Source organism: Acinonyx jubatus, chromosome A2 (assembly GCF_027475565.1).
Source record: "Acinonyx jubatus isolate Ajub_Pintada_27869175 chromosome A2, VMU_Ajub_asm_v1.0, whole genome shotgun sequence".
NCBI lineage: Eukaryota > Metazoa > Chordata > Mammalia > Carnivora > Felidae > Acinonyx > Acinonyx jubatus.
The window spans coordinates 147,776,118-147,800,007 of record NC_069383.1 but is presented as its reverse complement, the minus strand read 5'-3'; the positions used below and the strand labels follow the sequence as shown (position 1 = coordinate 147,800,007).

Sequence of the window (23,890 nt, the reverse complement as noted above, 5' to 3'; positions counted from 1 at the left end):
TGAAGGAAATTAAGTGTTACTCCAGTGAACACATGAATGATGAGAACACCAACTTTATTGCTAAAAGGAGAAAGTTTAAGTCAGCCAAAGACTAATTCAGAGCAAGACCCCAACTCTCTTCAATTCTACAAAGGCTGAGAGAGAGGGGAGGAACCTGCAGAAGAAAAGTCTGAAGCTAGCGGAGGTTGGCTCATGAGGTTTAAGCTGTCTCCATAATGTAAAAGTGTAAGGTGAAACAGCAAGTGCTGATGTAGAAGCTACAGCAAATTATACAGAAGATCTAGTTAAGGTAATTAATGAAAGTGGCTATACGAAACAACAGATTTTCAATGTAGATAAAACAGTCTTATATTTGAAGATGCCATCTAGGACTTTCATAGCTGCAGAGGAGAAATCAATGCCTGGCTTCAAAGCCTCAAAGAATAGGCTGACATTGTGTTAGGGGCTTATGCAGCTGGGTAACTTTATGGTGAAACTGAAGTTCACTTATTATTCCAAAGGTCCTAGGGCTAAGGCCCTTAGGATTTATGCTAAGTTTACTTTGTTTGTACTCTATACATAGAAAAACAAAGCCTGGATGATAGCACATCTGTTTAACGTGGCTTACTGAAGAATTCTAAGCCCAGTGTTGAGACCTACTGCTCACAAAAAAAAAGGTTCTTTTCAAAATATTACTGCTCACTGACAATGCAGGTGGTCATTCAATAGTTCTTAAATTTTTTTAAAAAAATGTTTATTATTTTTGACAGAGAGAGAGAGAGAGAGAGAGAGAGACAGAGAGACAGAGCAGGAGCAGGGGAGGGGCAGAGAGAGAGGGAGACACAGAATCCAAAGCAGGCTCCAGGCTCCTAGCTGTCAGCACAGAGCCCGACATAGGGCTCAAACTCAGACCATGAGATCACGAGCTGAGTCGAAACCAAGAGTTGGATGCTTAACTGACTGAGCCATTCAGGTGCCCCAGCAATAAAGTATTTTTAAATTAAGATATGTATACTCTTTTTTTTAAGACATAATGCTGTTACATACTTAACAGACTACAGTTTAGTCTGAACAACTTCTATATGCACTGAGAAACCAAGTCATTTGACTCACTTTAGTGCGATATTCACTCTATTGCAGTAGCCTAGAACTGAATTTGCAGTATCTTTGAAGTATGCACGTATTTGCCAAAAAATTTTTTTATAAGAGTTGCATTTTTTACATTTTTTGCAACTTGCTTTAATGGCTGCCTTAATTGAAGACAGCTGGATTCTATTTGCTTCTGCATTCCATCTGTTGTGTATACATCACATGTGGCATCTAAAAAACTCCACTGTACATTCATAAGAAAATGAGAATGAAAAAGGCAGGTAACATCTCAGTATTCTAATAAAAACAGCTTTGATTTTAAGAAGTCCTGCAAGGGTACTGGGGATGACCAATCTTGAACCACCCTTTAAGAACCACTACTACAGGGGTGCCTGGGAGGCTCAGTGGGTTAAGTGTCTGACTTCAGCTCAGGTCATGATCTCACAGTTAGTGGGTTTGAGCCCTATTGTTGGGCTCTGTGTGGACAGCTCAGAGCCTGGAGCCTGCTTCAGATTCTGTGTCTCCACACCCCCCCACCGCCCCTCCCTGCTAGTGCTCTTTCAAAAATGAACATTAAAAAACAAAAACAAAAAAAACTACTATAAGGGTGCCTGCATGATTCAGATGTTAAGCATTTGACTTTCACTCAAGTCATGATCTATGGTTTGTGAGTTCGAGTCTCACATCGGGTGAGCTCGAGCCCACTTTGGTGGGTGAGCCCTGCTTCTGATTCTCTCTGCCTCTCACTCACTTGCACCCTCTCTCTCAAAAACAAACAAAAAAAAACACCCCACTACTATAGAGTTAATTACATAGTACACTTTATAATTGTTATTACCTCCTTAAAAATGAAAAATTTTTAATCTGGTTATCACTAAATTATAGCTCATATGCTTCATAATTTTACTGTATCTCTTTTAATGGATTTTTTTAAGAAACCATTTATCAACATTCAAACTTCCAACAGAATCAGAAACAAGTTATCACAATTACTATGGAAATACTATGGAATCAGAACTGGGGTGGGGGGAGGATCTACTCCTCACTCCAGAATAAACCAGCGCAAGTAATCTGATGCCATTTTAGATACAAAGTAGCTAGAATTTAAAATTAGAGGAGTAAGAGCTAAGAGTTATAGCACTTTGTGACATTTCTTTACCAATGTCAACATATTGAGTAAGAAACCATACATTTTGTTTATAACCTTCAATCATAACTATCAAAGGTCAATAAGAATTAAATGTTATTTTTATTACCTCCCTTCCAATTTTTATTCATATAAAAACATAACTTTATTTTTTTAATAAAAAAAATGAAATTTTACTCAAAGAAGAGTTAACAGAACTGACGTGAAGGAGGAGGAGAAAAAGAAAAAAAACCTAAGGAAGACATTCAGAAGTTGGTATTGTGATTCACTAGTTGCTCTATGTTTCTTAACAGGTTTACCTATAATTTTCAAGATTATATTTAGATCAATTATCTCGAAAAAATTACAGATAACTACAGAAAAAAATATATATATATAATAAAAAGGCATTTTTAAACTTAAGCCTAGATTTAAGATGATTCTCAAGAGGTACAAAAAGGAAAACTATCATCTCTAAGCCTAGCATATCCTAGAAAAGTTACATATCAAATAGGAGAGGGGGACATTACTAGGGGCATGAATTTGGTTTTATTGTTTCAAAAACCACTGTTTCTCACCTCTCAATCCCTCATGAATCACACCATGTTTTAGTTCCCTTCACATTTAAATTATTCAACCTTATTGGGGCACCTAGGTGGCTCAGTTGGTTAAGCATCCATCCTCTGCTCAGGTCACGAACTCAAGGTGTGTGAGTTCAAGCCCCACATTGGGCTCTCTGGTATCAGTATGGAGCCTGCTTCAGATCCTCTGCCTCCCCTCTTTCTGGTGCTCCCCCTCTCATGTTCCTTCTCTCTTTCTCTCTCTCTCAAAAATAAACAAACCTAAATTTTTTTAAAAATTATTCAACCTTCTCATTTGGCTCCCTACCTTCTCCAGAGTTTCTAATTGCCTTTTTTTTTTCCAGTTGATCAGAAGAGACACTTAAAATAACTATACTTCTGAGCTCTTGACCACATAATATGTACCGCACTACTACTTTCTTCTTGAGCATTCTGACTTTCTATTTCAACCTGGACAGACTGCTTTCTGGCTCTTCTGTATGGCTACCACACTGCAATCAGATCTCAATTCTGAGTTGGTTCTACCATTTCTTTTATTTTCGTGACTTTTCTTAGATTCTTTATTTCATTGAGTATACTATCAATTAAGTTCTTCAGAAAGTATGTCTAAATGTGGTCTGCAGAGCAGCACATTCAACATCAACCTGGAAATTTGTTAGAAATGAAAATTCTCTGGAAATGAAAACATTATGCCAAAGAGATATCTGCACTCCCATGTTTAGAGCATTATTTACAATAAACAAAGACATGAAAATAAATGAAGTGTCTGAACAGATGGATGAAAAAGTTATGGAATATATAAAAAATGGGATTTTACTCAGCCATAAGAAAGGAGGAAATTCTGCCATGTGACAACATAGATGGACTTTCTAGGGCTTTATGCTAAGTGAAATAAGTCAGAGAAAGGCAAATACTACACCATCTCAAAATCCAAACAAAAAAGGAACAAACCCATGGGGGAAAAAAAAGAGATCAGATTTGTGGTTACCAAAAGCAGTGAGTGGGGAAAGGAGGAAGAACAGGATGAATGTGGTCAAAAGGTACAAACTCCAAGTTATAAGATATGCTAGGGATATAATAAACAATTGGATGGATGACTGTAGCTAACAATGCTGTATGATACAGAGGAAAGTTAGTAGAGTAAATCCTAAGAGTTCTCATCACAAAGAAAAAAATTTATCTTTTCATCTATATCAGATGATGGATGTTAACTAAACTTATTTCGTGATATACTTAAGTCAAATCATTAAGCTGTAGACTTAAACTTATATAGTGCTGTATGTCAAATATATCTCAATAAAATTGGGGGGAAAGTGCAAATTCTCAGAACTGACTCCAGTCCTACACTCAAGCAGAATTCAGGGGTTGGGAGGGGTGGGGGAAACAGCCATTTCCATTTTAAGAAACTTTTCAGGTGATTCTAATGCACCCTGAAGTTTGATAACCACTAGTCTAGAAATTTTATTGGACCTCATTTGTCAATGTTATTAGTTTGTAGATGGTTAATCTTCCTTTTCCTCAGTGTTCAGAACCTAAGTAATCCAGAGCTCAACCCAACATTAAGACTAAGTATTCCAACCAAGAAACAATGAGAGACCATGAAGTAATGCATGTATTACCTCAATTAGGAATCTTTTCTTCCAATCACTGAAACTAAACAAACAAACATCTAATACCATTTCTTGATTTTTTTTGTTTTCTTTACAGCTAAAATGTAAAACCAAGATTTCATTTAAAGGAGAATCGGGGTCCTGGGTGGCTAAATTGGTTGAGTGTCCATGTCTTGGTTTCAGGTCAGGTCATGATCTCAGGTTTGTGAGTTCAAGCCCTGCATGAGGCTCTGTGCTGACAGCACAGAACATATTTAGGATTCTCTCTCTCTTCCTCTCTGTCTGCTCCTCCCCCACTCATGCTTGCTCTCTCAAAATAAATACTTTAAAAAAGAAAAAAAAAGAAGAATAAACTGGGGCACCTGTGTAGCTCAGTCAGTTAAGCATCCAACTTCAGCTCAGGTCATGATCTTGCAGTTCATGAGTTCCAGCCCCACCTGGGGCTCTCTGCTGTCAGCACAGAGCACACTTCAGGTCCTCTGCCCAACCCCACCCCCCCCCTTTGCCCCTACCCCACTCACATGCACATGCTCTTGCTCTCTAAAAAATAAACATTAAAAAAATATTTAAAGGAGAATAAACTCAGTGAGTGTGTCAGGTCAATTTCCAAATTCCACCTTATAAACGATTTTAAACTTTTTTTTTTTAAGTTTACTTATTTTTGAGAGAGCAAGCAGGGAAGGGGCAGAGAGAGGAAGACAAACCCAAGGAGGCTCTGCACTGTCAGCAGATTGGCAGCACAGAGCCCATCGCTTAACTGACTGAGCCCCCCAGGTGTCCCCTCATGAACAATTTTATTTCCACAAGAAAGAATAATTCTTCTCTTACATTTCTCTGAAGCTTCACTGGTCCAATACCCATTAGTTACATGTAGTTGCCAATCACTTGAGATATTCAAACTATGATGTGCTACAAATCAGGTGCTACAAGTACAAAACATAACCAGATTTCAAGGATTTGTATCAAAGAAGGGCAAAACAGTTTATCAGTAATATTATACTGATCACATGTTGAAAAACTATATTAGATTAAATAAAATGTGATTTAAAAAAATCAATTTCACCTCTTGTATTCCCTTTAGAAAAGAGGCTACTAGGGGTGCCTGGCAGTCAGAAGACCATGCTACTCTTGATCTCAGGGTTACGAGTTCAAACCCCACACTGGGTGTAGGGATTACTTAAAAAAAAAAAAAAAAAACAAGAGAGAGGCTACTAGAAAACTTACAACAACGCATGTGGCTCACATTCCATTTCATGTTCTGAGTCTTACTGAGGAGGGATGGTTAAGGACAGTGCTCAGTGTGCTGGCAGACGACCAGACTAGGTGAGGAATCGTACACCTAGGACCAAACCTTTTAACAACTAGTCTAGCAAAACTTTAGGGACCTTGATAGAATTTCACTGTTCAAATAACACTCTTCTGAAAACTAGTAGTCTTTACCCAAGTATTAAACATTTGCTAAACTCTGTTTTTTTTAATGTTTTTTAATGTTTTAAAGTTTTTAATGTTTATTTTTGAGAGAGAGGGAGAGAGAGACAGAGACAGACAGAGTATGAGCAAGGGAGGGGCAGAGAGAGGGAGACACAGAATCCGAGGCAGGGCTTGAACTCACAAACTGTGAGATCAGGACCCGAGCCGAAGTCGGACACTTAACCAACTGGGCCACCCAGGTGCTCCTGCCAAACTCCTATGATATAAATGAACTTAGAAATATGGTAGGGAAGAAATTTAACTGTGGGCAAAAGGCTGGATATGAAGGGGCAGAAAAGGCAGCAATAAATGGGTCACCAATCCAATCAGGATCCCAATCAGCCCACAAAGTGCCTGTGAGAGAATAGCTGACGGTAGTCTTGTTTTTGGCTGCAAAACCATGTTTGGAGAACACATCATATTATGAGCACTGCCTCTCAAGGCAGAAGCCAGAATCACTGTCCCAACATCCTCTTCTGCAGCTAGAATGCAGGCATATGACCAAAGCTTCCCAAATTAGACACACTGTATGAAATTTGGACTCAGAGGGGAACAACATGAGGAAGCAGGAACCACAACCTCCATTTTCTGGTAAGAGTGGAGGAATATGGCAGAAATGGAGCAGGATGGCATAGATCCCAATGAGAGACTGTGGTAGGGCAAGGAGCTGGGCCCAGGGGTATGGCAGAAGGTCTCTGCCAGAACAGGCCTGCAATGTGACCTGAGTCCTATTCCTGGATGCACAGCCTCCAAGACCCATTCTCTGGCCCTCCCGTAAATTCCCTGAGTTAACAGCTATCCTTTAATCAATTTTTTCTGAATAAATGAGGGGGATGAGGGGGAATGCTGTTTGATATTTGTAACTAAAAACCAATACCCAGATGGATACAGAAAATATCACATCAAGTTGAAAACTTTAAAATAGTATTTTTACCTTGGGAAAGGGGGTTGTTTAGAAGGGTATCAGAGATTTGAACTGCATTTGTAACAGTTTATGTATTAAAAGAAAAAAGGGATAAAAATGACATATTACCAACAGCGTGGGAATCTTATTTATAAATGTTTGGATACTTTTCAAAACTCTAAAAGGCAACGGGGGCCACAGGTAGGAATGGCATTAATGAGAAGTGGAAGAAGAAAACAAAAGCAACTATTATTTATTTATCAAGGATTACTATGTGCCTATGTGCTTATAACCTAGTATTTTATGTAATCCTCAAAGTAACTACAATATGAATTCTTTTTATTTTCATGATCTAGATAAGGAAATGGACTCTATGTGGTTAAATCACTTGCCTAAGATGACACACATCTAAAGTAGCAGAGGCAGACCAGATTCTTCTGTCTCAGAGTCAAGTCTGGCTCTTAATTAACTTTCCTCATTCTCAGTAGCTCACACTACGATGAGGGGTTAGGGACCATCCAGCATGGAGGAAATGTGCAACAAGAGGAAAAAGAGGAAGAGGGACAAAAGTTGAAATGACAAACGGGGAAGAGTTGCACTTTGAGCCACTGAAGCCTTGAGATCCTGACTTCTAGCACCAGAAGAAGCAAGTGATGAGAGGTCTCCTTCCCCAGAGTATCCTTCACTTGTGAGGCCAGTTTGACCAACCAGACTTGTATTAAGCCTCAGTTCCTGCCCTGTAGGAACTGAGAAGGGCAGAGAAGAAACAAGCAATTCTATGGGTGCTAAGTGAAACCCAACACCTGCGATTCACCATCAGAAGGCCTTCTCTCTGGCACATGCATTTAACTTCAAGTGGATGCTTTAGGAAGCACCCAACTCAAGAGGGCTCTTGAAAGGGAAGATCCAAATGAATCCCCGTCACCTAGCTCAGGGCAACCTACCAGGAACAGGAAAATTGGGGTCTTTTCTAGTATTGTACACACTGTCAAGGCTCTTACATGGGAGCTCTTGTTTTTGCCTTCAGAAAGTACTTCCTTAACTTAAATAGATGTAGGGTACTGTTATGTAATAAGAAATACATATTTTGGTCTCTCTGGTTCCTGGCTGGAGCTCCTAAAACCTTCGTTAATTTCCTAAGTGATAATAAAAGTGCCAGGAGCATCATGTATTCTAATGATGTATTCATGCATTCAACTCTTAGAGGGCTCCTGGATGGAGGCTGGTCACTGGGAAGACCAAACCATAATTAAAGTTTGATACCTTCAGGGGCGCCTGGGTGGCTCAGTTGGTTAAGTGGCGGACTTCAGCTCAGGTCATGATACCGCGGTTCATGGTTCAAGCCCCATGTTGGGCTCTGTGCTGACAGCTCAAAGCCTGGAGCCTACTTTCGATTCTGTGTCTCCCTCTCTCTGCCTCTCGCCCACTCATGGTCTGTCTCTCTCTCAAAAATAAATAAAACGTTAAAAAAAATTTAAAAAAAAAACAACAAAAAAAACCAGTTTGGTTGGGGCGCCTGGGTGGCTCAGTCGGTTAAGCGTCCAACTTCAGCTCAGAGCTGTGCTGACAGCTCAGAGCCTGGAGCCTGCTTTGGATTCTGTGTCTCCCTCTGTCTCAAAAATAAATAAAAACATTAAAGAAAAAAAATTTTTTTTAAATTATTTTTATGTTTATTTTTGACAGAGAGAGAGAGACAGAGCAATAGCTAGGGAGGAGGGGCAGAGAGAGAGGGAGACACAGAATCTGAAACAGGCTCCAGGCTCTGAGCTTGTCAGCACAGAGCCCGATGCAGGGCTCGAACTCACAGACCGTGAGATCTTGACCTGAGCCACCCAGGTGCCCCCCCTCAAAAAACTTTTTTAAATAAATAAAAACAGAGCTTGGTATTTCAGCCCATGCTCCACTCTGTAAAGAAGAGGGGCTAGAAATTGATTTACTAATGGATCATACCCATGTGCTGTAGGCTCCATAAAAATCCCAAAAGTATGGGGGGTTCAGGGAACTGTGTGTCAATGAATACACCCAAACTCCAAAGGGACAGAGGCCCCTCTATGTCTTTATTCTGTTCATTTGTATCCTCTATTGTATCATTTATTATATAATATTCCAGGAAACATGTTTCCCTGAGTTCTGCCAGTTGTTTTAACAAATTATGAAACCTAAGGAGGGGTAGGGAGAACCCCAACTGATAGATGATCAATCAGAAGTACAGTAACCTGGGACATGTGATTGGTGTCTGAGCTGGGGGGAAGTCTTGTGGAATTGATCCCTTAACTTGTGGGACCTGATGCTAATTCCAAGTAGACAGCGTCAGACTGAATTACAGGCCAGCCAGCTGGTGTCAGAGAATTGGTAAATGTGGGAAAAACCACACTTTTGGTAGTCTGAAGTGTGAATGTGTTAGTAGTAAGGGAACACAGTGAGACTTATTCAGATAGCTACTCTTCTAATTAACATGTACCTCTGTCTCCCACCAATTCACTAAAACTGTTTTAAGAATGTAATTACTTTGTATACATACAACAAGGTATGTGTTGCACAGATTAAGTCAGAGAGGATAAAGGCAACTCTCTGAGGTGATGACAGATGTTTTTTAAAAGGCAATCTAATTTTGCCATAATTTAAAAAAAAGCAATCTAGAAAACAGCCTGAGCTCTCAAGACAGTAAATTGTTTTAAATATCATTAATATATACTTAATTTTTAATTTTTCTTACTGTTTATTTTGAGAGAGTGGAGCAGGGACAGAGAGGGAGAGAGAATCTCAAGTAAGAATGCCAAGCATGGAGCCTTTCGGTGAGGCTCGATCTCACAACTGTGAGATCATGACCTGAGCTGAAATCAAGAGTTGGATACTTAACTGACTGAACCACCCAGGCACCTGACATAATTTTTTATTATCAAAAGGATTAGGTTGAGACACAATATAGTTGACCCTTGAACAACTTGGGTTTGAACAGCATGGGTCCACTTATATGCAGATTTTTTTTCAATAAATGCACTATAGTACTGAAAATGTATTTTTTTCTTCCTTATGGTTTTCTTTATAACACTTTCTCTAGCTTATTTTAAGAATACAGTATATAATACATACACCATATAAAATACATATTAATTGACTACTAAGGTTATCGGTAAGGCTTCTGGGTCCACAGTAAACAATTAAGTTTTGAGGGAGTCAAAAATTATAAGATTTTCAACTGTGCAAGGGATCAACATGCCTAACTCCATGTTGTTCATGAGTCAACTGTACTATGAGGCAAAGAGCCTTTTCACCCGTGAATTGAGAAAGGCAGGTCTGTTCAGTACATACACATGTCACCTCTCTAGCCTCATCCATTCTTTCAGTGCACTATAGTTACACCAGCTTTTTTGCCATTTTTTAAATAAGCAGGCTTCGGGCTTTCGGATTTGGAATGCTCTTTCCTCAGATAATCACGTGGCTCATCTGCCAACTCTCCTTGGTCTTAACTCAAATGTCAAGAGCACTTTGGGGCTTACCCTGGTTACCTCCATCTGCTTTTTTTTCACTCCTCTGCATTATCACTATATAACAAGATTTTTCTTATCTTACGTACCATCTATCTCCTTCCAGCTATAATGTATGCTCCTGTATACAGGGAGCTTTCTGTCGGCTCACTACTGTACCCAAGCATCTAGAGTAAAGGGCTTTACAAATAAAAAGACATTAAGATGTTTGGGATAGGGAAGAAAAGGTTAAGAACTATTGCTCTGTACATACAAGTTCAAAGCAAAATATTCTCAAACAACACCTTTCTTTCATTAGAAAAGCAGTTCATGTTTAATGAAAAATTCAAGCTCTCAGGGCATTTGGGTGGCTTAGTCAGTTAAGCATCCGATTCTTGATTTCGGCCCAGGTAATGATCTCACAGTTCGCAGGTTCGAGCCCTACATTGGGCTATGTGCGGACAGTGCAGGGCGGCTTGGGATTCTCTCTCTCTCTCTCTGCCCCTCAGCTGCACACATGAGCACATTCTCTCTCTCAAAAATAAACTAAAAAATAAAAACAAAAAATAAAAAATTCAAGTTATCCTCCTTAGCAACCCACTCCCCAGCCCAGTTACTGTTTTGAACTTTACTACTATTATTCAAGGACCATGACATTCTACATGTTAAAAATCAGTGATACTAAACCGGTTTTGACACTCAGCAATCTGTTATACATCCTACCCTGTCAATAGGCAAAGATCTACCTCATTCTTCTGACTGCACAGGACACACTACAATTGTACCATTATTCACCATTTCCCTTATTTAGTGACTTGTTTCTAGTGTTACTACTATTATAAGCAGTGCAGCAGTGAATATCCTTGTATACACATGTATCTGTGAACACAAATGCAAAGCCAATGGTATGCATACTTAAAAAAAAATTTTATAAGTATTGCCAAAATCACTTTCAAGGAAATTACACTAATTTATCCTCTCATACCCTTGCCACCCTGGGTGAAATCTTTATAAATGTTACCCTACCTAATAAATGAAATATGGCATTTCACATTTATTATTTATTTAAAATGTTTACTGCTTTATTTTGAGAGAGAGAGACCATGAGCAGGGAAGGAGCAGAGAATCCCAAGCAGGCTCTGCACTGTCAGCGCAGAGCCCAAGGCAGGGCTCCATCTCATGAACCACGAGGTCATGACCTACATCGAAATCAAGAGTTGGACACTCAACTGACTGAGCCACCCAGGCACCCCTGGTATTTCACTTTTAAAATGTGTACTTCCTGGAGCACCTGGGTGGCTCAGTCGGTTGAGTGGCTGACTTTAGCTTAGGTCATGATCTCTCGGTTCAGGAGTTTAGGCCCCACGTCGGATTCTGTGCTGACAGTTCAGAGCCCGAAGCCTGCTTTGGATTTTGTGTCTCCCTCTCTCTGCCCCTCCCTGGCTCACACTCCTTCTCTCTCAAAAAAATAAACGTTAAAGAAACATCTTCTGATATGCTTATTAGCACTACTTGTATTCTTCTTCTATGAATTGTCTTATATCCTTTGTTCATTTTTTTTACTAATTATTTTTTTCTACTTTCTAAGAGTTCTTTGTGTGTTAGAAACACTAGAAAGAAGCACAGTCTCAAGTTAAAACAGCTTGGGTGCAAATACTAGCTACTGAAATAGGACTTAACCTCCTTATGCCTCATGTGCTATTTTTAGTTTCAAAAATTATGCTTTTAAACTAAGTACAGACCTATAAGACATCAAAAAACCAACGTGTGTATAATAATTTTGTAACTGCAAGGTATATTTGATTCTGATATAACTCAGAAAAAAATGTTTTTACAAAATTTTATATAAAGTTGTATTGTCAGTCATATATATTTTTTTAATTTTAACATTTATTTTTGAGACAGAGAGAGACAGAGCATGAACAGGGGAGGGGCAGAGAGAGAGGGAGACACAGAATCTGAAACAGGCTCCAGGCTCTGAGCGGTCAGCACAGAGCCCGACGCGGGGCTCGAACTCACGGACCGTGAGATCATGACCTGAACCGAAGTCGGATGCTTAACCAACCGAGCCACCCAGGCGCCCCATTCATATTTTTATTAATATTATCTGGCTTATGATTTTGGCAGCTTTAGAATAACATGTCAATTTTCATGTAAGTAACATTAGGTAATACAATTTAATTTTATTTAATCTACAAAGCCAACTTTTAGAAAAACTAAACCCCATTTGGCTTAAACCAGTTATTAATGAAAATATATTATTTTTAAACAATTTTTTTTCACGTTTATTTATTTTGGAGAGGTGGGGGAGGGACAGAGAGAGGGAGACACAGAATCTGAAGCAGGCTCCAGGCTCTGAGCTGTCAGCATGGAGCCCTATGTGGGGCCTGAACTCAAACCGTGAGATTATGACCTGAGCCTAAGTCGGTTGCTTAACCGACTGAGCCACCCAGATGCCACTGCCTTAAGAGTTTTTAATTTAAAACTTATGAAAAGGAAAGAAAGATCAGTCTCAAGAAAGGTAAGCTAGGATTAACTACCCTTTGGTCCAAGAATGCTTGGCTCAAAGGTCATTTTTAATTTTAAAGAGGGGAAAAAAACTACTCTTGCACATACATACTATATACCACAATCCTTATCTCAGCAACTTAGATGGTAGAAATGGACTACTTGAAAAAGGCAAAAAAATGTTCAAGGAGGAAACTTTTTTAAAAAGACATACACGCTAATAACTTGAATTAAATCTGATAACCTAGGGGCACCTGAGTGGCTCAGTTGGTTGGGTGTCCAACTTCAGCTTAGTCATGATCTCACACAGTTTGTGAGTTTGAGCCCCACGTTGGGCTCTGTGCTGACAGCTTGCAGCCTGTTTCAGATTCTGTGTCTCCCTCTCTCTCTGCCCCTACCCCACGCACACTCTGTCTCTCTCTCAAAGATAAATAAACATTAAAAAAAATTTTTTAAATGGGAGGGGGGATGGGCTAAATGGATAAGGGACATTAAGGAATCTACTCCTGAAATCATTGTTTCACTATATGCTAACTATTTTGGATGTAAATTTTAAAAAATAAAAAATAAAATTAAAATAATAATAATAATAATAAAAAAAATCTGATAACCTATGTGGGGAAGAGAACCACACCAAGAAAAGACAGCCTAATAAGTTGGCCGAAATGTAAATCCACAAAAAAAATTTATCAAAAGAACATTGATAGTTATTATTAAAATTATTATGCCTCTAACTTGCTGATCAAGCTAATATTCTGTGAGATATATAAATACAGCAATTTTTTTTTGAGGAGAGTGAGTGAGGGGCGGGGGGGGCGGGCGGAGACAGAAACAGAGAAGGGGGGTGAGCTCACTCCATGGGGGACTCAAACTCACCAATAAGCTCACGACTTGAGCCAAAATCAGATGCTTAATGACTCAGCCACACAGGTGCCCACAAATACAGTTATATTTATGCAGGGGTTCCCTGAGACCTGAAAATTATTTCAAGTACTCCTTCAGGGTAAAAAAGATTGGGTAAAGCTATCTCAGAGTTTACTTTCTTCCTTAGGAAGGCTTTCCACAATCTAGAATTCCAAAGACTTTCTATACTGTCTTTTAATGGTCTTATTGTTTTGTTTTTATCTGACCCTTTCACCTATCTGGTCTGTATTAGGAGAGGTATCTGACTTTATTTCCAAGAAGAGTAGTAGACTGCCTTACTCCACTAATGGAATATATCCTTTCCCCACCTATTAGAAGAGCCACCTTCATCCTATACCTGGTATCTATCACAGCTGACCCTTGAAGAACATGGCAGGGGCTAGGGGCACCAACTCCTTTGCAATCAGAAATCAACATATAAAACTTTTGACTCCTGTGAAACTTAACTATTAAAAACCTGTTGATTAGAAACCTTACTGATAACTAAAACTGTCAACATATATTTTGTATGTTATTTCTATTATATATTCTTATAATAAAGTACACAAAAAGATGTCATTAAGAATATCATAATTTTCAGTACTGTACTGTATTTCTCAAAAAAATTTGTATAGAAGCGGATCTGTGTAGTTCAAACCTATGTTGTTCAAGGGTCAACTATACGCATAATATATGCAGACATACAGATGTAAATGTGTGTTCTACACCCTTGGTCAAGTCCCAACTGGTGGAAGACTGAGGTTGCCCCAGGGGAGAATTTTGCTTTGTATCCTTAACTTCTTGGCTTAGAGCACCCTGAGAACTATTCCACCTTCCCTAAAAGTTCTCTTTTACATTAATTCTTCTGTTGCCTGATTCTGTTTGCTTTCTCTCTTAGCAATTTCTCAGATTTAGTGATTTTTTTTTTTTGAGAGAGAGCCAGCGCTTGTGCGAGCGGGGGAGACAGGCAGAGGAGGAGAGAGATAATCTTAAGCAGACTCTATGCTGACACAGGGCTTGATCCCACAACCCTGGGATTATGAGCTGAAATCAAGAGTCGGACGCTGGGGGGTGGGAGGGAGGGGAAAGTGGGTGATGGGCATTGAGGAGGGCACCTGTTGGGTCTACGGCCATACCACCCTGAACGCGCCCGATCTCGTCTGATCTCGGAAGCTAAGCAGGGTCGGGCCTGGTTAGTACTTGGATGGGAGGAGGGCACCTGTTGGGATGAGCACTGGGTGTTGTATGGAAATCAATTTGACAATAAATTTCATATTAAAAAAAAAAAGAGCTGGATGTTCAACCAACTGAGCCACCCGGGTACCCCGGATTTAGTGGTTTTTTGATGGCACTTGTTTTTTCCAGCACTACTTTTTTGAAAGTATTTTTTAAGTTACTTAGAATGAAGAAAATATGTGTTCTTATGAGTCCAACATATTGAACCTATCTCATGGATTTATTATTATTTACACTTCTTTTATTTACAGGGGTTTTGGAGAACGACAATGAAGTTAACAGGTGACTTCAATCAGCCATCTTGAAAACAAAGTCTCAAACACTTTAAACTCAAATCCCAAACCATTTTTATCCCCCTCCTTTTTTTATTTAAATGTATTTAAATGTTTACTTATTTTGAGAGTGAGTGAGTGACAGAGAGAGAGAGAGAGAGAGAGAGAGAGAGAAAGAGTAAGTGCGAGCAGGGGAGGGGCAGAGAAAGTGAAGGCAAGGGAGAATCCCAAGCAGGCTCCATGATGTCAGTGCAGAGCCTGATTTGGGGCTCGATCCCACAAACTGTGAGATTGTGACTTGAGCTGAAATCGAGTTAGACACTAAACCAACTGAGCCATCCAGGTACCCCCTTCCTTTTTTTTTTTTTTTTTAAAGTAAGTTCTACATCCATGTGGAGCTTGAACTCATGATCCCAAGATCAAGAGTCACATGCTCCGCATGCTCTACCAACTGAACCTGCCAGATGCCCCATCCCAAACCATTTCATCTTATGAAAAAAGAAGTCCAAGCTGTAAATAACAGCAGAATAATTTCTTAAACCAAAAAGCCAGCCTTCTCTTATCTACCTTTCCTGTACCCTGCCCTCCTTCCTTACAAAGAATGGAATAAACAATGACTGCATTCCTCTGTGTGCCAGATGTTTTCTGGTCTATTATCTCATTCAGTCTCACTAAACAGTATTATCCCTATTTAACAGATGAAAAACCTAGGGCTGAAAAAACTTACATCATGTCAAGCCAGATCTAAACCCAAGAATACAACTCCAGATCCATGTTCTTCCAATATACCTGTCTGCATCCCTAAGGAGTAAAGGCGCCTTCTATCTCACCAGATACACCTCTCCACCCTCTTGCCCCTCAGTCACATTCTACTCCCTTTCCAATTCTTAGTGGAAAAAGCATCGAGGGCAAAATGAAATAGAACCACAAGAGACAATAGCAAGAAAGGAGCATTTGTAAATGGAGCATACTGTTAGTTTCATATGAGGAACCCCTAAAGAGGCACTTTTAAAATCTTGGCAAATTTATTAGTTCCTCCTCTTTCTGTAAGCTCATTATCAATTAGCATTATTTCCTGAGGATTATAAACAGTAAATGAAGACCTGGAAATCTACAAGTGACCTGAGTCATGGAACCATACAACTAAAGGAAGATCACTAAAACAGATCACACCCATTTTAAAATAAGTTCCAAATGTCATGCTTGTAAGTAATGAGAAAAGATAAGCCCCTCCTATGTTCTTGATCTACCCAGGGTGACACAGACAAAAGGGAAGCTTCAGTTACACACAGCTATGTCACATCCGAGTCCAGTCCCAGAAGACCTCTAATTTCTGTACTGTTTAATTCTCCAAAGCAAATGGCAAGTATCTGTGATCGTTTCAGTTTATGGTAGCTGCAAATATTTTTAGTCTGTACTATATATGAAAGCCATTGTGTTAAACAAAATGTTTCAAAAAAACACAGAATATTCCCTTAGTGAAAATAACCTCAGATATCTGTATATAGATGTGATGTTCCTACTAACCAAAACCCTGATGGCAAATAAAATCTACTAAATAGGATGCACCTCAACATCTCCCTTTTACCTGAACCTGCTGTGGCTGTTGAACCTGAATCTGCTGTTCTTGTTGAGTTTGTGGCTGAACACTGGTGGTGACTGGACAGGCAAGTTCAAGTAAAGACCCAGCCACTTCGGTGCTGTCTGTATAAATGCAGTTCCCACCCTGTTGGTACACCATGGTAGTGGTAGCTGTCTGCTGGAACTCCTGAAGGGCTTCTGGCCCCTTAGAGGCTAGTGAGTCCAGAAATTCCTTCATCCTGTGCTGCGGAACAGACCGCGCCTTTACTCGGATGTATTCTTCAAAGGAAATGGTGTTCTCCAGAGAATTATTCATATTGCAGAGTCCTTAGGGTTCCTAGAAATAAAAATAAATGGTCAGAAGTCAAAATTATGCTATTGTTTTCGTATTTTGAAATGCACACAGCAATCAATCACTTTTGCATCAGAGTAGAATATTCAGGGCAGCTGTATACAGGAATCCAAAATAATGTATTATACCACCTTATTATTTTTTTTAAGTTACCCATGTTTAAAAATTGCTTCTATAAACATTTCTTAAACTATCACACTGAAAACAAAAAACAAAGGCATGCGTCACAGTACTGGATGAAACAGGCTGAAAACACACTCTCCACCCAGCACTAGGCCAATGCCATCTTCTCTGCAGAGCCAAGCACTGGACAATAAAAGTCACATGCAAAACTATTGTGATCATCACAGAGAGGACAACCAAGGAAGCCAGGAGCAGGGATTCCTAGTGACATGTTCAATTTCCACCGCCAACTATGTCCTATAGTAAAAACATGTATGCCACTTAGCTATAGCAAGACCTGAGAAAAAGGGGATATATACTTCATCTCCCACCAGAAACACCAAAAATCCCAGTTTGCCATATATTGCTCACATTGTTTTGTAGCATAGCTTACTTGTCAGAAGCATGGATTTTGGAGCTAGCTTGCCTGGGTTCAAATCTCAGCTCAATCTCTCTTTAGCTTTGAAACACTAGACAAGTTAGTTAACCTTGGTTTTGTGTATAAAATGGGGATAAATAAAATAGTATTTACCTTACAGAGTTGACATGAAGATTAAATATAAAACTCTGAGAAAAGTACCTGACACAGACAGTACTATATAAGTGCTAACTAATATTAAAATTAGTGGGTAAAGTTGAATAGTGCTTTAAATAACTAGGTCACTCCTAAAACTCAGAAATCAATTCTGCAAATTTTTCATCAGGGTATTTACCCTAAGAATTAATCTGCAGGGGTGGATAGTAATTCTCAACTACCTGGGGGACAACCATGCAATCTATCTACGGACTATTAGTTGCCTGCCACTGCTGATTTCATATTATTCCCTCCCCTCTGAATCAGAACCACCTCCAGAACAAAACAGCAGCAGGATATGAGTGTCACACAAACCAAGTGAACGTTTTTGCCAGAAAGGACTCTTATCAATCGCAAATGGAAAAGTTATTTGTTTCCCTGAACCATCAAAGAAAGGCTAGAAGACTAGAAAGGCATCAACACTAGAAATAGCAGTCTCTCTTTCACTGCCCAGATGTTCTGCCTTATGTTACAGATATAAGGTATATGGGTAATCATCTTATCTCTTCCACCTGGCTCTAAACTCCTGGCACACAAGACTGTGTCCTGATCCTCTCAGATGGCTGACACATGGTAGGTGCTTCATATGTATATGTACGTGTATATGTATATGTTACATTTGTAATTCAATGTAGAACAAGAAGGATTATGGCTCTTTGTTCCTGTAACATCTGTAACTTACAATTATAAATGTTAAGCTGTTCCTGTAACATCTGTAAGTTACAATTATAAATGTTAAGCCTTCTCCTGGTAAATGGTCAGTATACACCCTGGGAAAACGGCCTATATATCCAAGACAAGCGTGAGACCAGAGAAAACATATGATCCTTACTGCTATTAAGTTACTAACACTGGCAACATTTCTGTGGGACACTCTAAGTATAGTATACAACTTATATTTGGGTGCTTTCCCTACATAGTTGACACAACAGTAAATCTTTTATAACGATGCATATAATACATTGCAAATGTATTTCTCCATAAATAAAGAACAGCACATATACCTTATCCGGCCTAAAATCAAACCTTAACCCACTACTCTGAGGAGAGCCTCTACATCTCAGAACACCCCAAACGCAATAGAGTGCAAAGAAAAGCAAGCACAGGCCAGGTGACTGCAAAGTTAAAATCTTTGTTGAAGACCTCTAATCTCCTGAAATACAACTCGTTTGTCCCTTTCCCACTTCTCTTCTTGACCACTTGCCTTGCTCAGTTCTCCCTTCTTTCTCTCTGCTGCAGGGGAGTTGAAAATTAGGAGGTCTGCTGTAAGACTTCAAAATTAAGCTCTCAACAATGGCCATGATACAAGTGAATAAGAACATCACCAAGGCCAAACACCCCATCCTTCTGTTACCTATTCAGAGCAGGCCATTCCACTGTAGGTGACCCACAATCACTCACCACACTGGCACAGAATGTGTCAAATCTCCCTTCTGATAAGAGCATCATGACTAGAATTTCCTTCTGAAGAAGGCATCTCTCATAATATAGACCCAATAACATCACAAAATTCACATGTGACTCTAAATACCTCATCACATCTACCCTTCTGCTCAAAAAGGGACAAAGAAGAGCTATATGAATACCAATTAACTGATTCTGTACCATGCTGGTACATATTTCAATTTTCTACCTCCATTACAGAAGAATGGCAAAGGTCAATTGAAATTTACACTTCCCCAAATTTATTTTCAACAATTACATTCCCATAAAATACACCGAATTCTGAAGACTGTCTGCACTGGAATCATCGCTACTGTGTCAAAGCAATTTTTTAAAAAAATATGGGTAACCATGGGGCAAAACATTTTTTTGTCTCAAATCTGGGAGAAAAGAAATACACACAATTAAGAACCAAAAAAATTGCAAAATAAGTTAATAGAATCAGAAAACCTTCACACAAATATTGCTTGGTAAAGGCAGTCCCTAGAAACTTCCTAGTGACTTATTTTCCTTCACTCTTTCAAGTTTCACTAATGAGGATGCTTAAGCTTTATCTGAAGTCTAATATTAAATATAAAGGAGGACTACACTAACTCTTTTCCTAGAAACAAATTTTCTTCAGTTTTCAGGGTAGAATTACAACTAGTTTTTCTATTTTTGTTTCTTTGGGGGGGGGAGCGGGCAGTAAAAGTAACACATCCATTTTCTAAGGAAAAAAATATTCATCAAACAGTATAGACAAAAAAAACCAAAAACAAAACACCTAAGTATGCTTTGTTGATCTACCAATTTGAAACACTGACCTGTCCTTCAGGAAAGGTAAGTTTAGGGCTTTTAAATCACCCTCCTCTCACCAACCCCTGCCAATCTCATTGTTATTTTTGCCAATGTTCACTTTCATACCTTTAAACCTTTATTTATATGTAGACTTACTAATTTTAGAGTATCTCTAGACCTCCCACTAAGATTAAGAAATTAAAGTGCCATGTCCTCTATTTTTTAATTAAAGAAAAATTTTTTTATTTGAGAGAGCAAGCACGAGCGGGGGAGAGGGGCAAGGGAGAGAGACTCCAAAGCAGGTTTCATGCTCAGCCAGACCCGGGGCTTGATTCCATAACCCTGGGATCATAACCTGAGCCAAAATCAAGAGTCAAATGCTCAACGGACTGAGCCACCCAGGCGCCCCCATACCACATCCTCTATTTTCGACAAACATTTAGCAAAGTTGAATACAGCTTGTAATTAATCAATCTTTTAGAACACATCATTTCATACCAAATTAAACTCAGGACACATTTGTTTAAAAAATCCAGGTTCCAAAGATGATAAAACCATTCTCCTCCAAACAAATCCCGTATTTCCAGAATACTACCTTAAAAAAAAGTCACTATAAGAAAATCTAATCCAGCTATAAATTTATTCCAGTAACGACAAGTAAGATAGACGAATAGATGAATAGTCAGCTCCCAGAAATGGAATAAAAGCTTGGAAATGTATCTTCTATAAAGCCTCAAAGTTCATTCTTTAAGCTTTCATTAAACACACACACACACACACACACACACAGAACACCAACAGCCTGAAGTAGGTAAAATTCTATAAAACTTAGAAACTGTTGATAAAAGCTCATTAACAGGTATTCATTCTATTCTGTATCCTTGTGAAAATATTTGAAATAATTTATGATAAAAACACCTTCTGTATCTTAAGCAGTTTAAACTACAAAGTATAACACACTCTGCAGCGTTCCAAGCTTAGAGCCTGTCAGTGGAGCTTCAAGCAGAAGCAGCCATTGCTTCCCAATTCCCATTGCTTTTTTCTTTCACTAAGCCCCTAGAAGGTTCTTCACCAACTCTGTACAAATCCACATAATCACTTGAGAGCCACTGAAATCAGAGGTAGCTAAAAAATATTAACCAATAACGGATTCAATGGAGAACTTAAAAAAAATTTTTTTAAGATTTTATTTTCAGTAATCTCTACACCCAATGTGGGGCTTGAACTCAACAAACAACCCAGAGATCAAGAGTTGCACGATTTACTGACTTGAGCCATCCAGGAACACCCTGGAGAACTTAAAAATTTAATAGAAAAGGTCAATTTGAACATTCCAATCTGCCCATTCATACAGACTACAACACACATGGCTTCATTTCTTGTCCTTTTAACCTGCTCACTTGGCACTATCCACCAGACTGACACACCCCAATAATGAAAGTACACTTAGTCAGCATTTGACCAGACACAAAAGTGATGCTTACAAGGCGCGGTGGAGGGAAAGCTTCAGAAATATATTTAAATATTTTAGGTTAATCAGTGAGTTAAAAAAAAAAAAAAAAAAAGAGAGAGAGAGAGAGAAATTAAACACATTTTCAATAGTGGTGATGGTTTCTTTTTTTATGCTCCAAAAAAGTCCTCCCTACCATTAAAATCAGGTCATTATTCACCTACAATTTTTTAATTTCCAGTGTAATTTTTTAATAAAATGCTTTGATCCATTTAAAATTTATTTTGTATAGGTAAAAGTCTAACTATAGTTTTTCCAAAAACAACTTGTCCCTCCTGTATCATTTATTGAATTATTGAAATTCCTTTGCCCACTGACTTGCTATGCCACTGTTATTATATGCCAAATTTCATATAAAGTCTCCTAAGGATTTAGTGTAATTCTACAGATCTTTCTTTAACATGGTAGCTTAAAAAAAAAAAAAAAAAAGGATGTTAATACCTGGAAGATTCCTTGCCCCCTGAACATGTTTGCTTGTTTAAATTTAACAACACAGAAGCACATTATGTGTGAAAAAGGAACACAATTTTATTTACATATACCAGTATTATTTACCCATATGAGAGGAAAAAAAAAACAAAAAAACTGCATCTAAATGCTAACAGTAGTTATGCCTTGGTGGTAGAATCAGAGGACTTAAATTTCTTCCTGTTGAATACTCTCCTGTATTTTCCACAATTTATATTAAACCAAAAGAAAATTAAAAAGTAATATTTTTACACAGTGATTTACCACAATAACAGTAACACACACAACAATTCTGGCTGATCATAGCGTGCTTTTCCCCTCAAAATCTGAAACTCTTAAAAAACAAAATCATCAAGCACCATAAGTTTGCATAATAATGAAAATTGTTAACTTCTTCAAGATGCTGCTCACAAGAAACACAAGGGTGAGCCTTGGTAATACAGAAATGGATAAACTTAATGAAACTCCTTTCAAAGAAGCAAGATTCTTAATTAGCTCCAAGTCAAAGGCTTGGTGGGAGCAGTAAATAAACAGAATAATTAAAATACTTCAGAAAAACACGAAGCTGGAGGGAGAGTTGAGTACTCCCAATTTCTGGGCATTAGAAAAGGGAAGAGAGGAAAACACTTGGGACCTCATTGGTGTAGGGGAGTCTGTAAACAAGCATTTGCTTCTGAATACTTTTAAGAATAGCTGCTTTGCAAAACAATATGCAAATCCCATACCAACAGGCCTAGGAAATTTTCACTTGTATGCACCCATTAATCACTAGTAGTTCCCCTACACCACCTTCTAGTAGGAGCTTAGTACAGTGCCTGACACAGATTTAGGCCCTCAATGTATCAAAGTGATCATTACTTTTATTATTTTATCACTAGAACACAAGAAGATATGATGAACAAAGGTTATTCCAAAGCAACAATCTATTACATTTTCATAGGTCTCTTCGCGAATTTTTTTCAATTTATGTTCTAAGGGAAGGCCTAAGTACTCACCAGAATCATCCTTTCTTGGGTCTCCTCAAATTTCTGATACCTCTTCCCAGCTCCCCATGCAGCTCCACAAAGTGGGTCTTGAATATGAGATGGACTAAGAGAAGAAACTCTGAGCTGCCTCAGAGCCCTGCCTCTTCCTGTTTACCCAGTCAGGTTCTCAGGCCCCTCTTATGGTTCGTTCGCATCTACTCTAGCAATAGCTCCTCATAGCTTTTTAAATCTGGTTTGAAGAACACATTCACATTAAAAAAGAAATCCATTTCTACTTTAAGGAATTACAGTCACATTTGTTCTAATTAGCATAAAGAGTCATTTCAAAGAAGCAAATTGGGAGATACACCTCTATTCTTAAAGATACTAACCCAATACAGGGTTTGTGATAGCTATTATCTCATTGGGTCATTCACCTGTTCCATACTTTTACCAGAGGAGACCCTGACTTAGGGGCATTTTTGCCATGGTTCTATTTTTGGACAACACACTTTCAACCAGAAACATAAATTTACATTCCCACCAAAGATCAATGGGCTGTAAACTGGCACAACCATTTGCATTAACTAATAAAGCTGACAATATCCTTTCCACATAACTCAGCAATCTACCCCTAGGTATATGATACACACATATACAAAGGTACTTATACAAGAATGTTCATTGTTTATAACAGTTGCAAACTGGAAGGAATCTAGATGTCTATCAATAGTAGAATCGATAGATAAATTATGGTATAGTCACACAGCTGAATACTATAAAGAAACAGGAATAAACGAACTACAGCTGCACACAACATGGATGAATTTCACAATGCTAAAAGAAGGAAACCATAAAATACAGCATGATTCCACTTACAAAAATTCAAAAGCAAATAAAACTACATTGAGGG

At 38.6% G+C, this 23,890-nt stretch overlaps 1 protein-coding gene and 1 pseudogene across 7 annotated transcripts in view; one reads left to right on the top strand and one right to left on the bottom strand.

Annotated features, from left to right (window-relative positions):
* QRICH1 (glutamine rich 1) overlaps positions 1-23,890 on the bottom strand; it is a 51,528-nt gene that overhangs the window by 24,697 nt on the left and 2,941 nt on the right. For 4 of the 7 annotated variants that reach the window (XM_027038692.2, XM_027038693.2, XM_015077041.3 and 1 more), the window contains one exon: positions 16,734-17,063. In XM_027038692.2, the coding sequence (XP_026894493.1) occupies positions 16,734-17,042 (309 nt within the window). In that variant the 5' untranslated portion in view covers positions 17,043-17,063. Of the gene's footprint in view, positions 1-16,733; positions 17,064-23,007; positions 23,228-23,890 lie in introns of all 7 variants that reach the window. The other 3 variants (XM_027038690.2, XM_015077042.3, XM_027038691.2) reach the window with 1 other exon arrangement.
* Positions 14,760-14,887, top strand: LOC113593607 (uncharacterized; annotated as a pseudogene).